Source organism: Pezoporus wallicus, unplaced genomic scaffold, assembly GCF_028554395.1.
Source record: "Pezoporus wallicus isolate ANWC-B61680 ecotype Strahan unplaced genomic scaffold, APGP_CSIRO_Pwel_v1 contig_8723, whole genome shotgun sequence".
NCBI classification, from domain to species: domain Eukaryota; kingdom Metazoa; phylum Chordata; class Aves; order Psittaciformes; family Psittacidae; genus Pezoporus; species Pezoporus wallicus.
The window spans coordinates 983,623-1,000,947 of record NW_026635404.1 but is presented as its reverse complement, the minus strand read 5'-3'; the positions used below and the strand labels follow the sequence as shown (position 1 = coordinate 1,000,947).

Here is a 17,325-nt window from a genome sequence, read left to right as displayed (position 1 = left end):
TTCATTAGGGACTGCAGTGATAGGACAAGGGGTGATGGGTTCAAACTGAAATAGGGGAAGTTCAGGTTGGAGATAAGGCAGAAGCTCTTCCCTGTGAGGGTGCTGAGGCGCTGGCACAGGGTGCCCAGAGAAGCTGTGGCTGCCCCATCCCTGGCAGTGTTCAAGGCCAGGTTGGACACAGGGGCTTGGAGCAAGCTGCTCTAGTGGAAGGTGTCCCTGCCCGTGGCAGGGGTTGGAGCTGGAGGAGCTTTAAGGTCCTTTGCAACCCAAACCATTCTATATGTCTATGATTCTATGACACAATCAAGAAATTCAAATCAATTGCAATGGAAAACATACCTACAATTTCCAGCTACCTACAGTGTCTAGAAGAGCCCCTGAAATGTGAAATGTGACCCTATGTCTCTTCCAACCCCACAACACTTAAAGGAGCCAGCAGTATTTGTGCTGTTGCCAGAAGTTTCAAGCAGACAAACCAACTCTTTCCTTAATAAGTCATCTTTCAATATGTGGGCTGAAATTTCATCCACTCGCTGCACACACACTCATTCCATGTTAATGTCAACCCAAGTAGTGTGCACTGAAGCATGCCCTTTATTGGCATTTCAGCTATAAATGGCTGGCTTTAAAGGCATGTTCTAGAGGCATTACACACAGGAGCTTGCCCATGGAGGTAAATATTTTACCAGTCTTGAAACAGAAAACTAACTTGGCTAATTTTGTGTGTTCCCATCCTTCAAGCACATTACACGCCTTGAGGAACTGACATTTTGCAAGCTAGGATTCCAGACCATGCACTGCAAACCCTGAAGTTATTCACGAGGACGTGTGTGATTTTTGCTCCAATAGCTTGCAATCACCATGCAGAAAGAAGCCCTCTGACGTGCACACAGTGCTGGATTCCCCACAACAGCCCACATCCATGCCGCTGTTTCCAGCAGTAGCAAGGTCATCAGCTCTTACTTCTGCAGTGGAGCATGATCTGTTATTTCACAGTTGATCTATAACAGGGCTACTTCTGGGAAACACGTTACTCTGGGACCCTTCAAAATGTCATTCCATTGGGAAAAACAGTTCACCAGAGCTACAGGCCAGAGGGAAGGGTTCATGGCCAACCCCCTCCCAGCTCAGCAATGCTTCCTCTCCTTGCTGCTTCTGCTGGGTTTCTTGTATTGTTTTAACATCACAAACCAGAGGGGGGAAAAAGTAATCCCTGTTCTTTGAGTCCATTCCTGCAGAGCAATTTGTTTCCTGGAAAAGCAGCTCAGCATTGGCCATGACAGCCTAAATGTGCAGGGACTTTCACATGCTTCACCTAACGAACCAGCGAGGCAGGACCCTAAGTCATGGCTTACTCACCATGACACAGCTGCCGTAAGAGTCTTCCTAAGGCTGTTCTCAGCACAACAGACAATGAATGTGAAGCAAACACAACTTGAGACATTTCAGTCCAAACAGTAAAATCAGGGGAAGGTGGCAGATACTTGAAACCAGTCCTGGTAAGACTACATGGACCATGGGCAGCACCAGCAGCACATGGACCATGTCATCCTTGCAAAAGGGAGTTGCAGATGAGACTAGCTAAAGGCCAGAGGGTTTGTACTGACCTGAGAGGGGAGGTCTCAGGCGTTGGCTTCGACTGTCTTGACCTAAACTGGTTTCAGCTTCCCCTAGCTGTGACTGCCTCACAGCTGGGTCACTGCTGGGTTAGCCTGGCTTTAATTTCAAGTCAGAGCAAGCAGTTCTTCTGCACAGATTGATCTGTCTGTACAAGCAAAATATGGGAGAGGGCAAACGTGGTCTCAGACTCTGAACACCCGTCATAAGAGTGCAATCCTGTCAATCAGATAAAGACACCTTCAAAGGCAAGAAGGAACAGAAAGACTGAATAATGAGGAATCAATGAAGGAAAAGATTATGGAAACAGACTGTGTTGAGAAAGCATTTTAAACAATGTTACTGTTATCATCATTGGATTAATAATAGCTGTTTGATGAATCTTGATTAGGTTATTAACAATAATTTCTGGGCTCTACACATAACGTGTGCTCCTTCTTTCCCTATGACAAGACTTTGAGCTCAGTAACTATTGTGCAGTACTGTAGGAGTCACCTCCACCTGCCCATGAGCCAGAGCCCTAAACCTTTCCCAGTCACCACACGTCCTTTTTGTCCCAGGGTAGAGAGGATGGATTAAAACACACCCAGGAAAGTGCCCTTTCCTTCTGGGAATCCAATGATCCAAATCTGTATCTTCAAGGATCTGAGACAACAGCCCAGTGGCTTTTTCACATCAGTAAATAGACGGGGGCAGAAGAAAGTACAGAGCCCCTGGCCAGCAGTCACCACAGGGGTCAGCCACTGCCAGCCCCCCTCCCTGTGTCTGAAGGGACAAATCCTTGCTTGTATCCCAGCAGGGAAGAGATTGTTTGGACACTGTTCCCCATCCAGCAGCACATCGGGAATACCAAGCTGGGTTTCTCCTCCTTGATACCTGCATGGGCAGCAGGACTGTAGCAGAAGGGAAGCAGATGAGAGGGAGAGATAGTGAGCTCTGGTATTATCGTGCTTCGGTAACACAAAGGGCTTAAATATTCTTAAAGGAAGAGAAAATTACATCCCACACCACTCTGTATCTGCTTAGTGCTTTCTAAAGCAAGACCTCAGCCCCATATCCCTCATGCCAGTGGCATAGCTCATCTGGGAACACATTTCCCTGGCTCCTTTCTTCCACAGCACACATGTCCTGAAGAACTGGGGACTTCAGGAGATGCGATCCCTAACTCCCATCACTGTCAGTGTTTTCTAACAGCTCTTCCCAAGCACAGGAGGGAAGCACTGCTGAATGCAAGTTACCACTTCCCAGAGCCTGGCTATGTTGTTGAGTGCACATGACAGTGAATTCATCTGTCTTATCCCGACAGCAGCCATTAACTGCAATGCTGCCGAGGTGAGCAGGAACGGTCCTTAACATCCCAGCACTTAATGCCACCACTGTGCTAATCGTGGCCATCCCCAGTTCCATTTGCAACCCAGTGCCCAGCCTGCACGAGGGGCGCCTGGCCAAGAGGCTGCGGGTCTCTCGCAGAGCCAGCCCAGACCCAGGGCTCACACATTAAACCAGCTCATGATGTATTTCTGATGCCCTCTTTTGGCTCATTAACACAGGAGCCTGGTTAAAACTAAATGCATCATTAAGGCTGCAGAGCTAAAATGCTTTAAAACCTCATTAAATGAAAAGATTATTACAGAACTGGCCTGGCCTGACTGAACATGTGCAGTAAATGTATTCCCAATCTCAGTAAACATTTAGTATGAGACGTATTAATTTCGTTGTGAAATGTGCCATTGGAACAAAGGATTTTCCTTGAAAAATCCTCTTTAAACCGAAGCCATAGTTATTAAGGGAGGGAGGGAGAACATTTTGGCCTGTTATAAATAAGGGGGAGGAAGAATCAGAACAGAAACAATTCATTACCAGCTCCGCAGTACTTACAGTGGGAATCCTGTACCCTTAATGCCTCAAATGAAGGGAGCCGAATCCTACCTACAAAATGAAATCTGTGAAGTCCAGAAAAACCTGATAAACTGAGAAACTCAGTTTCCATTTCTGGGAAGAGGAGGAAGAGAAAGAGATTTTTGCCCAACTTTTTGGAGGAAAACACTTGAAGTTGCAGTTTAAGTGTTCCCAAAATACCAAGGAAGCAAAAGAGTGAAGAAAAAGACTCTTCAGTGCTTGCCATTCAAGGGAAACCTCCTGATGTTAGGTGAGCAGAGCCACCTCTGCAGCCTTGCACATAAAATGCTATTTAATTACAGTAATAATGGTTATGAATTATTACTATTAATGCTGTTATCATGATTATTATTTATACTTGCTCCAAGTGGCAAATCCCAGCCACTGACCTTAAGCTCTTCCAAGTCAGGCCTCTCCATGTTGACCACCGCCGCGAGGAGCTGGTCCTCCAGCCCATCCCGTGTGACAGTGAAGTTGATGAGGGTGCACTGCGCCTGCAGCTCGGGCTGGAAATGGGGGTTTGCCAGCTTTGTGTGGAGGATGAGGCGGAAAGCAGGGTTCAAGTCACACTCCTTGTCCCCAATCTTAATGCACCTGCAATTAGAGCACAAGAAGGAGCACACGTCTCTTCCAGGACATCTCACCCAAAGAGAAATAGTGGCACTGGTCCATGGCATCTACCAGCATGGGATTTTGCACTCTTCACACAGAAATCACTCTGAAAGCAGAAAGTGTTTAAACTCAGGCACACCTGAATCACTTCTGAGTTACAATAAAACCCCCAGTTGTCCCTGAATTCTGGACTGTGTTAGAGAAGGTTCAGTTTCCAGCAGTAGGATGGTCAGTGCATTCAGAGAGACTGCATTCTATTTAAACCTGGAGCTCCATGGAGGAAAAGCCTATCAGCACTGAGATTTTAAGTAGCCACAGCTAAAACTGGCCAGTCTGCTGGCTCAGATCAGGCCAACTCTGTGGTCACATTGAGCTTGAGCAGTGAAGCCAGATGAGGTAGTGGCTGTTTGCAATTCATCAGGAAAACCCAGCCTTCTCCTGCTCTGCATTGCTGACATCAGGCCTAGAACTTACAGAGGCCACAGGAATCAACATCCTCTGAACCCAGATTTAACAAAGCCCATGAGAACCACGGGAAAAGAGAAACTGGAAATGCTTTCAGGGATGCAGCTGGCCTATGATGGGAATTTGAATACACTTCCCAGTCAGCTCCCTTGGTGTCCTCTTGGCTACCTCTGCTTTTACAGCTGTGAAACTGAGGCAGAGAGAAATCACCCAGAAGTAATGCCGAGAGCCCTGACTTCAGAAAACCCTCTTGCTCTGGGTCTACCAGCATCTGTGGGGGGGGGTTCTGTGATTCCTAGGCTCATGTCCTGGGAATTACAAACCCCAATGACTTCTTATTTCAGACTTATTTTCCATCTTCTTAAGAAAGATGCGATCTCACAGGGAGTTCTGAGGGCAGGGACACCCAGTCCCCAAAGGGGATGACGGAGCTTTTCCCTGCAGGGGGCTCAGGAGTCACACCAGCTCTGCTGTAGCCCCATCTCCACTTTCAAATGTTTCAATCCCCTTCACTAGGACCATCATCACCTCTGAAAGGAGCCCTCCTGCACCTCCCCACAATGAGCCCTGCTCCTCACGATGTTTTACCATGCAGGCTTTCGCAGCTTGACTTTCCCAGCAGTTCACATCACCCCAGGATATTTTAGGCCAGTGGGGAAATGCTCCTCAAAGAACTTAAGCAATGTAAAAAGCAGAGCTTAGCAGCTTTTCATTCTTTACTGCAGCAGGCACAGAGCTCAGCCCATGCCAGGCTCCTGTGAGCAGCAGAGCTGTCCATGGCAGAGACTTCCAGCACCCCAAAGGATGCACATCCTTCTAAAGGCAGACTCCACTCTGTGAAAGCCAGCAAAACAACATCAAAACAGCCCCTGAATCACCTTCAGCGCTGAGCACACAGTTTAACTTGTTCCCATTATTGAAGCATACACTAGACACGTGTTTCCGTTACTTTACGGACAGAAAGAAGGGAAAACTGAAGTCCCTCTTGCTGCTCTCTGGGTTGGAGGGTGACCTGCATCTGCCATGAACATGACCTCATTACAAGCACTTATACATTCCTGATGCTTAACCCTGTCGCTGTAGTCCTAAGTGAGGTGCAGTGGTTGCTAAAATCCAAGGTTACTTTTTCTCACACCAGCAACAGCTACTCTCGTAATAATTCAATGGCAGGAGAGCCAAATACAGCCCCCAAGGTCAGAATTACAGGCCTCTCTTTTCCAGGAGGTTTGAATGACGCTGTCCAACAAAATGGAACATGGAGGTTTATTCCCTATGGCTGAATTACCTGTGACTGACTGATTTAAAACGCCCTCCCTTCTGAAGGCAGGGTGTTAGTGCTGCTGTGTATGAACACCCACAGTCTGAGGTCAGGAAGAGAAAGCACAACAGCATAAAGAGACCATTCACACGCACCGTTAAACCTCCCCGAAGCTCACCTTCCTTTCTTGATCGTTTCTCGCCCCAGTAACGGCCCCAAAACTGGATCCACGAATTCCTCCAGGTTTTCAATCAAAACCAGCTCTCCTGCAGCCAGGGCTTGTTCCAGCCTGTCCAGATACCTACGGGAAACAGCACTGGTACCCACTGCAGCAAAGCGGGATGCGACGCTTTGCAGCAAGGAGGATGCCAGGGGGACAGAGGATGCTCCACACTGCAATGGCAGCTACGTGCATGTGCCAGCAGTTGCAAGACAGAACAAAGGTGAAGATGGTTTCAACATATGGAGCAAAAAGTGGCATGGCAGAGTCTTGGCTGTCCAAAGAGAATTAGGTCTCAGACCTCCAAAGGACAAGCAATAGGAACTGTTTCTTCTTTCCTGGGAAAAGATCCTGGCCATCAGAAAACAAGGATAGGACAACTTGGAGCTGTTACTGACAAATACTCTGCTTCCCCTGAACCCACTGGTGCAGTTCATATTGAACAAAAACAAGGATGAAGAGCAAGTTTCAGCTCCATTTTGCCCAGGGTTTAGGGTCACATTCAGTACAGCTTCGTTCCTCATGAGGGAATTGGACCCCTTTGCCCAGTGCCTAACTGGGAATTGGAGATGCCCTGCATTGGGATGCTTTGTACCAGGAAGAGCAGGGTCAGGTGCTTGTTGCTCTCTCCTTCAGGGCTGCTCTGCACTTCACCCAACTCCCTTCCCTGAAAAAGGAGAGAAGGGCCCTGGGCAGGAGGTGAGGATGCTCCAGCTGCTGGTAACAGCATCACTGCTGCACTGAATGGGTCCAGCTAACTCTACTGGCTAAATTTAGGTTCCCCATCTAAGCTAGAGAGTTTGAGACCTCGAGAGGTGACAGAAAGATCAAAGACAAGAAGCTCAGAGTGCCCTTTAAACCAGCCTTTAAAGGAATATGTTGACGTAACGCAAAGCCCATCCTCGATCAGCAGCACCTACTTTTTTGAGTCCAGAAAGACTTTATACACAGAAATAGAGAGAGTGACAGCAACTGACCCTAAAGCTCCTCAATGGCCCTTTCCTGAAGGAGAGAAAGGGGTGGGTTTAAACTTCATAAAGCATTTGAAAGCAAAGAAGCACCATGTGCCAGATGTTGAAACACTCCCTTATTTACTGTAATGGGGCAGTGGATGATGCTTTTAGCCAGTGGCCCTGAGACATCACAGCAACACACAGAACTCCTCCCTTAAGTACCTGCTGGCCTGGTGTGTGGCTGGGGAGGAGGGGAAAAAGAGATGCTGTGTTTGTCCACCAAGCTGTAATGGCAGCACATGGATATTACAGGGTCTATTCCTCCTGTTCCACCTTGGAGGTTTGTATTAGGGTGCCTCCTCTGGGATCCTTACCTTGCTACGTACTGCTTTGGATAACTGCAAGGCATGCTGACCAGGTTGGCCAGGAAACAAAAATGTGCTCTAATGAAAACTGAGCTGTATTTTCATCCCACACAAGATCAAATCTAGTAACTTCTTGTTCTTCTCTATGATGAAAGAAGAGGAGACAGCAGCAAAACAACCTGGGCAACCCCAAGACATCTCTAAACCCACATACAAGCACTAAGCTTGGGTCCCTCTCGCCTGTTGCCAATGCTTTGCTCTTTATTAAAAGAAATAATCTCAGAGCTCCTACTCAGGCAGAGATTTGGCTCTGGGTCTTTTCCATCCCAGCTGGGACTCCTCCATAGTGGGTAGAAATAGGGGCAAACTGAGACAGCAGAAGACCAGCCTGCTGATAAGAGCCAGGAGGGAAAAGCCTTCCCATAGAAGATTTAGCCACATCAGTGTAAATGCAGCAATAAGAACCTCCTAGCTGGTGCCAGCATGGGAGCAGGCTTCACCCAGCTGCTCTTGAGGACATGGTGACCCTCATGGCAGCTTCTCTCTCCATGGCCTGGCCCAGTCTCTTCTTTTAAGTAGAAAGCCCTACTCACCCCCCTGGGTGAAACTGAGTCAGGACATGACACATAAGGGGGCCTACAAGGATGCTGGAGAGGGACCTTCATTAGGGACTGTAGTGATAGGACAAGGGGAATGGGTTCAAACTGACACAGGGGAAGTTCAGGTTAGATCTAAGGCAGAAGCTCTTCCCTGTGAGGGTGCTGAGGTGCTGGCACAGGGTGCCCAGAGAAGCTGTGGCTGCCCCATCCCTGGCAGTGTTCAAGGGCAGGTTGGACACAGGGGCTTGGAGCAAGCTGCTCTAGTGGAAGGTGTCTCTGCCCGTGGCAGGGGCTGGAGCTGGAGGAGCTTTAAGGTCCCTTCCAACACAAACCAACCTCTGAGTCTATGAATCTATGAAAGAACTAGGTGAGAAAGGTCCTTTCCAACCCAAGCTATTCTATGATTCTAGAAGTTGAGCCCAATGGAGGATGCCACAGTCCTACATGTAGCTCAGCTTCCAGCTGAGAATGGCTCGCTCCATTCTCAGCTTCAGAAGAGTTTCCATGGTAACTGAGCCAAGCACTAAACAGAACCTCTATTTAACAAGAAATCTCTATCATTTGGCTAATGAATAAGCAGTTAATGCACAAATACATGTGAGGGTTTTCCTCAGTGTAATTGGTTGGGATGGTTGCAGTTAAATATACAGTGCTCATCAAGTAGGCAGCTAACCAGTAACAGGTACTATTATCTGATAAGGCTGATGTTTACCCCTTCTGCCCAATCCGGATCACTCGGAGGTCTTCTCCATACTTGGTTTTGATCCATTTGATACCCTGCAGCTGGGGGTCCACCATGAGGGGCCAGCGCTCACAGGTGCTCAGGATGGTGGCGTTCTCGGTGGACATCCGATCGGCCGGCAGGCCCTCGTTCTGCCAGGCTGCCACATCAGCATCATCGGCCAGCATGGTCAGAGGATCGAGGGATGGAGTCACAGGGATTGGCACCTGCGAGGAAAGGAGAAATGCTTCCTTGTGTGTCAGCAACAAGTGGCCAGCGTGACCTGCAACAGAGCTGAGCAAGGACAGTATTCCCAGACATAAATCATGCTTATCAGTGGCCTCCCATTCTACAGGATAGTTTTGATGTAGTATTCAAGGTTTCCCAATTCAGTTGTGAATAAACCCAAACCCAAACCATGCAAGCAACCCAAAGACTTCTGCCTGCACAGCACTATGCACTCGAAGGACCGCAGCCCAGCCAGGTGGGCTCAAACCTGCCGGTACCAGCTCTCTGGGAAGAGAGCTCCTCATCATGAACATAATGAACACCCTCTTAAGCCTGATGCAAAAGAGCATCAGGAGGTCCAGACACACTCCTCTGACATGGGAGGCCATTTGTGGGTGTGACAACCAGAACGTTCTCTGTGCCACTTATCTGAGCAGAATGGGCTTTTCCCTGAAATTTCTAAGCCCAGAGTCAGGTCATGGTTTTGGACCAATATTGCTTTTCTTCACTAAATTTTTCCTATGAACCCAAATTTTGGCTTGGTTTTAAGAACTACAAAAGGTAGCTCTTCCTCTCCCATCTGAAGGAACTTGCTGGTTTCCTCACCAATTTGATCTGGGCATCGCTGCCCCATTGTAAGCTTATTTACAGCCTTCTTGGCATTGCACCAGGATTTATAACAGTGACTGTACTGATGTGCAAAAGCTCAATCCTGCAGGAGTCCCAGCACTTGTCTTTACAATGCATGGAGGACCATTAAAGATCAGTGAAATATTAAACAAGTTTGAAGCATGAGAGTCTCCATTTGGTCCTAAGGCATGGGTAAAACCAGCTGAGAGGCATGGCCAGCATGAACAGAGCTCGTGTCCAGCATGAACAGAGCTCGTGTCCAGCATGAACAGAGCTCGTGTCCAGCATGAACAGAGCTCGTGTCCAGCATGAAGACCCTTCCAGAGGCTTTCCAAGCCAAGTGGTGAGCTCAGCCTGCTCCATGCAATTCCTTCTCCACACTACCCCCATGCTTGGGTTGCTGCATTGGAGATTTTCCTCTGCATAGAGGGACTGGGTCAGTTACATGGAGCAAGGACACCACATCTTCCCCAGAGAGGAGTAAATCAAGTGTGGCTACATCCTGCTCCTCAATCCAACTTAGTGGGGGAAAGGGATGCCCCTCGTTTGGGGACCCACTCACTTGGGGATCCCCTGTGGACATCAGAATTTATGTTAATTCTGGTAAGAACAGGTTTTCAGAGGAATCAGGTCTTGTCTTACTTCCAGCTGCTGCAAATACGGCCTCCAGATCCCATCCAGGAGGTCCTGTCGGTATTTCTTGGTGAAGTAGCCCAGGTAGGAGACAAAGGCTGTGATCAGCAAGACGTCTCCACACAACGTGCTGTGCTGCTGTTTGAAGTCCTTCACGGCTTCAGCCCATCTCACGTCCTCAGAGGCAAGTCCCCCAACCTACAATTTCCCAAGTCAAACTGATCATTACAGTGGGTCTGTAAGAAACACCTCGGGATCTGGCCAAGTCCAGACCTTGTTCCTGTTGTCAACTGTCATTTGCTAAAGTTTAAAACCTGGGGATGGGAAATATCCCATGCTAACCCCCCCTTCCTCACCCCCTCCCATTCAGTGAAAGACTGCAGTCAAATCTCAGCTCTCTGCTCCAGGACTCCTCTAAAACCATCAAGGGAGGATCCATCGCTTCCGCAGCGGGGATTCACATAAAGATGAGGATTGCTGAGGCGGCCCCAGTTCCCAGCTTCACACCCCATTACACCCTCTCACACGGTGCACTCCTCTCCAGCAGCCACAACCTTCAGCTATTGCACGCAATTTATTACTCCCCCAGGCAGATGGGATCTTGATCACAATCCCCTTGGGTCTACACTGGGATATTCCTTGAGGCTCTGACCAGAAAACATTTCCTCAAAGACATTTTTCATGAGCATCCAGTGCACAAACAGTCCGAGTGAGGGCTGCCCAGCTTTGGAGAGGGTACAGCACCTCCTGGTAAAGTAAGAGATCCCTGCATGCACAGACACTCAATTAAGGAGCAAGCTTTAGGTTGATTAACCGAGAACCACAGCTTGGAAACCTGACCGGAATGCATCCTTCAGGTTTATTAAAACTTCCTTTACATCCTGTTCTGCAAACCTCTTTAGATAGGGGTGGCTCATACTATACTGTTTCCTTCCAGGTCGCTGTTAGATGCTAAACAGTACCATCTCTAACATAAACCTCTGTGATGAGCCTCATGAATACCTCAAACAACTAGTTCCCCTGAAGTGGGTTATTTTGCCATGTTAGCTGATATGCAGAACACAGGTCCCAAGGATGGGAAGGCACCACCTTCAGATCCATCCTGAATTCCACCATCACATGGTCAAAGTTGAGCAAGTCCTGTTTCTGGCAGAATCTTGCTGCAGAGAGTTAGCAGACACCCTCTGGCTTCCTACACGAATTTACTCCTGGCCAGTTTACACCATTGGTTCTCCTGCAAAGACTCCTCCAGCTCCAAGAGAATCACAGAAACAGCCAGGCTGGAAAAGCCCTTCAAGCTCATCCAGTCCAACCATTCCCCAGCCCTGCCAAGGCCACCCCTAACCCATGGCACTGAGGCCTCGTCCCCACGCTGTGTGAACACCTGCAGGGACGGTGACTGCAGCCCTGCCCTGGGCAGCCTGTTCCAATGCCTGAGCACCCTCTGGGGCAGGAATTGTTCCTCAGCTCCATCTAAACCTGCCCTGGTGCAGCTTGAGGCCGGTTCCTCTTGTCCCATCCCTTGTTCCTTGGGAAAAGCTCGCCTCTCACCCTCTTGGGTACCTCCAGGTTTTATAAGCAGCCATCATTTTCCAGGCAATGTGCTCTGCTTGGCTAAGCAAAAGAAGTTAATTTTCTTCTCTTCTGAAATCCATAATCACAGGAACAGCTCTACCAGGCCAGACCTAAGCTCCACCTCCTTTGGCATCTTGTCTCCTGACAGCAGCCCTCAGCAGCCGACTTGGGAAGACCATACAAATGAGCATGTGGTAATGCTAGTTCATGACAATCTCCCACCTCCCCACAATTAGAGGTTAAGGACCTTCAGAAACAGAGTTTATATCTGTGTGCTTAACAGCTACTGCTGATTTTTTCCTTCATGATTGAGTCTCAGCTGCCACGGATACAAACCAACCTTTCGGCATCTCCAGCATCCTGTGGTCAGGAGACAGGCAGACTAGCAATGCTCTCTGTTAAAAAGGTACATCCTTTGATGAGCAGCCGGAACTTTTCAATTGCTAAAACCCATTCACACAGTGGAAAAACAGTGAAGAACCATCTTCACGTCACCTGCTCTGTACCACTTATGATTTCAAGCCCTTGATACCCCCTCTGCCGTCTCCTTTTGAGGCTGAAGAGCTTTACCCTATTCAACAGCTCCTCACAAGGAAGCAGCCTTTTGATTGTCCTTGCAATCCATTTCCTTGCAATTCTTTACTGAATGATGCAATCTTTATTATCTGGTTTCTTTTCATTGTTACCTTCCCTGCACCATTTCCCATTCTACCACATCCTTTGAGGTACAGGGAAGCAGGCAGAAGTACAGCAAGATTTATTTAGAATGTATTTGTATTGTGAGGTTGTGATTCTGCTCTGTTTTGTTCTCTCTTCTTTTCCTAAATGCCCTAACGTTCCATTTTGGCCTGGGTTTGGAATTTCTTGCCTCTGGGAGCACAGAGCTCATATTCACAGAACTCTTAAGTGCATCATTTCATTCCTGAATGATAATTCAGCATCACCTTGCAGGGCATGAAAAGTGAAACCTGATTTTTCCAATAGACATTACTTCACATTTATCTGCCCCGCATTTCACACCTCCACCACTCTGTATCATTTTTACAATGCTTTATAGACAGCCTCCATCATTGTATTACTGAGGAGCTGTGTGACCTGTTTACACACCAGTTCATCCAGCTTGCTGTGATTCTTCTGATGAACAAAGGACGAACAGACATCTCCTAAAATACCTCTGGTGGCCTTTCTGCCTTGTCAAATCTGCCCCTTTGATCCAGTGAACCAGTGAACCAGGCTTCTCACAGCCTGCTTCCTTCCAGGAGCAGAGAGGCTGCGGGGTCTTCTTTGCCATATTCAACCTCAGAGCTCTCCCTAGGTTACAGCCTGAACAGATTCAAGCGGTCCTCACTGGCTGCTACCAATGTGCTCCTGGTTTAGAGACAACCAATCTGTTATAAATCCATAGGTACATGTCTGCATCTTGTATTACCAAATTCCATTCTATTCCTGTGTTTCCCTTACCCAAACCATCCAGTTACTTCAACTACAGTCATGCTTCCCCTTTATCTGCAGGAATTCTTCGTTTTATGTTCTCATTCTTATAGTTCTGTCTTATCATGGATACCCACATTCTTTAAAGTGGAGCATACAGAGGCTGGAAAGTATCAGGGATCAGGCAGCATGGGATATACCTGCCCTGCTCCTCCTCTGACCTGGGCATTTGCTGGAGTCCAGCTGAAGCTGGGCAGACCCTGGTCTGAGGCCCCGTATCTGTTCTTCACATGATCCTACTTGTTGAAAAAGCAAAGCACTACTTTCAAGCGAGCAGTTACTCTTAAGGATTATACCTAAACTATCATTCATCTCAGTTCCAGGAACAGAGCGCAGAGGTCCACTTCCTCCGGCTTTCCACCTCAGATCCTATAGAAGTCATTGGAATCCTTTTTATTTAGGAAGTGGCAAATAAAAGGCCATCTCATTTTATTATCTTTAGCTCTTTGATAATGGGGGATAGTGAACAATCATTCCCTACCCACCTTCTGCAAACCAGTCCTGATTGTATAGGCTTCTGTCCCATCTCTTCTCCAAAATGAAGAGTTCTAATTCATTTCCCCTCTTCACATAGGAAAGTGATTATAAACTTTGTGGTAGGTTTTCTACGTCGCCTACAGCCTTCTGACTTGGGCTAAGATGACTGGGTTCAGCATGAAAGCTGCTGATAGACGAGCACGATAGATCCGAATCAATGATCATTTAACTTCTGCTTCCTGATTTTTTCCTACCAATTGCTAATACTCAGTTTGCCTTCCTTCCTCCAGTGCTACGCTGCTGTTTCTAATTCATTTCCCCTCTTCACATAGGAAAGTGATTATAAACTTTGTGGTAGGTTTTCTACGTCGCCTACAGCCTTCTGACTTGGGCTAAGATGACTGGGTTCAGCATGAAAGCTGCTGATAGACGAGCACGATAGATCCGAATCAATGATCATTTAACTTCTGCTTCCTGATTTTTTCCTACCAATTGCTAATACTCAGTTTGCCTTCCTTCCTCCAGTGCTACGCTGCTGTTTCTCTGCAATGACTCCACGAATTCTTCTGGGAGTGACAATAGTGCAATTAGAACCCATCAATGGAAATGCATGATTACAGCTCACTTGCCCTGCACGCATTACTTTGCGTCTCTCATCATGGTATTTCATCTGCTGCATTAGCACATATCCACTCACTAATACCGCCCAGCAGCCATCCTCTGGTGCACAAACCCCTTGGTATTCCCTGGTTCCCGTCCCTTAGGTCCTAGAGCATCTTCCTTAAGTCATCTAAGTTCATGAGATGCCAAACTAAGAGGAGGGCACTCTAAGGTTCAACTTGTCTTCATCCCCTTGATTCATTTTTTAATCCAAAGCAACACTACCTGTGTTCAGTTAGGTGGGTTCTTCATACAGCCTCAAATGTCTTTATTTCCAAGACTGAGAATTATTTTTGCCCACAGTCACATAGGTGACTTCTTGGATGTCTTGGATGTTCATTCTAAGTGAATAGATTCTCCGTTAACCCACAATACAAATGCTGCAGCTCATATCCCAGCCACAGGCAGAGACAGCTGATTTTCCAGGGACCAAGTGTTTCTCCTCCTCTCCCAACAAGCTCCCACCAGCAGAAGTAACCCTGGCCTTACCCAGACTTTTAGATCATCCCTGATCCTAATAATTTCCACATGATCCACAGTAAACAGAGACCCCTGGCAATTGTGCCTTGCTGTGTGCTGAGAATCCAGAGTTACTTTTCTCTCTTTGCTGGGAAGAGCCATGTTCTCCCCCATTTAAGCTTCAAACAGGAGCCCAGGGAGTATTCATTCAGAGGTTTCAGCTCCAGGCAAGCGTCTGAGCCAACAGCCCATGCTCATCTCCCATATGAAATGAGACACAAGAGTTTCTGGGTTTAGTCTGGATGACTTTGCTCAGCAGGGGCTAATGCTGCCTGCAGGTCCTGAGGCTTGATGCGGTTGTGTCTGTGCAATGTGTTTCTAGTTGTGTTGCAAAAAGTTCCATGCAAGAGGGAAGTTAAAGCCCTCACTGTGGCAGCAAGAGGTGAAAATCCCCTCCAGAAAACTAACCACAGCTCTGAGCCTCAGGCTGGAAGCTGAAGTTCCTCCATCTACACTCCAGTCCCAAGACAAGGGCGATGGAGGTCTCTACGGGAAGCATTGGCTGGGTTGCTCATGCACTACTAAACGGGGCTGCTATGTCTTTGCATCTTCTCCAGTGTTTTTCTGGAACAGCTGGGTAGGGTTAAGGGGGCTGGGACTGAGGGAGCAGCAGAAAGTGAGGTTTTGAGCCTTATCTATCTGCAGCATTACAAGAGCTCTAAGCAGCACACAGATCTCGTTCCAAATCCTTGCATTCAGAGATGTGGCAGCAGCAGACACTGAACAGGGCAGATGACACCTGGCTTTCTACCCTTGTTTGCTATCACACTCCTTTTTTAGACTGTGCATTGTTCAGAACAACAGGAGACTCAGTAGCGCTTTGTGTGGTTGTGTGTTTGTTCGTATCCTCATCTCTCAGCAAGCCATAGATAAAACCAGAACACAAACAATCCCACACCAGCCTTCTCTGCCTTATAAAAGCTCAGGGTTGATGCTGGCATCCCAGAGCTCTCAGCCTCTTATCTGTTATCAGTGTTTATGACTATCAGGCTGAACGCTTTACCCAGCAGATGATGTTTACCAGCTAGAGATCAGTAAAAACCACACCGCTTTCTTCTAGCTGAGCCCAGGGCATTGCCCAGCACACATCTTCCTCAGCACTGCAAAGACTATGCCAGCTGTATGACACTTCATTTTGTGTGATCCTAGTTGCAGGAAGATTTATTTCCACCTGCTTTATCTCTAATGATGAAAGCAATGGGTGTTCTAGATGATCTTAAGTTCCCTTCCAACCCTAACTATTGTATGATTCTGTGTTTCAGCCTGGGGAAGAGTGCATCCTGGCAGCATCTGGGGACAGAAGACAACAACACTGGCAAACTATGGAGAGAACAATGCTCACCCTGTCTCATTTGTGTGCACAGGCAGATGCTATGTGGGGAAGCTCTCCACACTTTCAAACACAGAGCAAAACTGCCTCCCAGCATCCTTGGACATCATCTTTGGGAGCACAGGAGGACATGACTGCTCATGGTCCCCCACTATAGTAATGCCCCATACTTGAGCAGATGTCCAAATTCCATCAAATGAAAATGCTTATAAACCTCAACAAGCTGCTGCTGAAGAACAGCAATGTAATCAAAGCAGAAAGCCCAGTGATGTCCTTCATCTGCCCCAAAACATCAAACCACCTCTTCCACAGAGTTCCCTTGATGCCAGATCAGGCTGCACCTTAACGCATCCTCTGGTTTCCTTTTACTGTTTTCAGTTTGCTTCGATGAGAGACTTGAAACCCGCTCACTAAACATCCTAACTTAAGTATCTATAAAAGACTGCAATAACTCTGGCAGCAGTCACCATCACCCACTGATGTCCGGGCAGAGCCACGCAGGGTTTCTCCCCTTCATGCAACACCAAAGCCATTTGAGCACAACCACTTCCTAAAGGCTTTCATGGTTTCAAGAGTTCAAAGATTGCTGCTGTTGTTCTCCTGAAGCCAGGAAAGGGAAAGGTTTCTTTCCAAAACCGGTTACCTTGTGCATCCAAGGCACTTCAGGAGGAAAGGAACTGCGAGGCTTTGAAGCCAAGGCAGCTGAACTGCTACACAGAATAAATCAAGACTGTGCCTTAACAAGTGGAAAACACACTGAGGTATTTTACAGTTGAGGATATAGTTCAGCACCAGCAAAGCACATCAGTAAGTACAGCAGGGGATGACCCTGACCCTGGCCCAGTTAATGAGGGAGATAAAGAACATGATTAAAAGCAAACATATCCTTGTTGATTGACTGAGATGATGCAGCCTGGGACACACATTCAGTGCTATCAGAACGCAGACTAACCCACACACCATCCCAACCTGAAGTGCAACCAAAGGAAGCTTTTCCAAACTTCATTCCTGTGGTTTAGCTCCATTTCAGAATCCAAAATCTTTCTTTTACAGGAAATGATTACATTGAAAAG

General features: G+C 47.5%; 1 protein-coding gene across 2 annotated transcripts in view; it reads right to left on the bottom strand.

Moving 5' to 3' along the window:
• DNAH9 (dynein axonemal heavy chain 9) overlaps positions 1-17,325 on the bottom strand; it is a 126,331-nt gene that overhangs the window by 59,875 nt on the left and 49,131 nt on the right. For both annotated transcript variants that reach the window (XM_057423402.1, XM_057423410.1), the window contains 4 exons: positions 10,210-10,398; positions 8,701-8,936; positions 6,030-6,152; positions 3,906-4,110 (listed from right to left, as the gene is read on the bottom strand). In XM_057423402.1, coding sequence (XP_057279385.1) covers positions 3,906-4,110; positions 6,030-6,152; positions 8,701-8,936; positions 10,210-10,398 — 753 coding nt within the window. The remainder of the gene's footprint in view (positions 1-3,905; positions 4,111-6,029; positions 6,153-8,700; positions 8,937-10,209; positions 10,399-17,325) is intronic.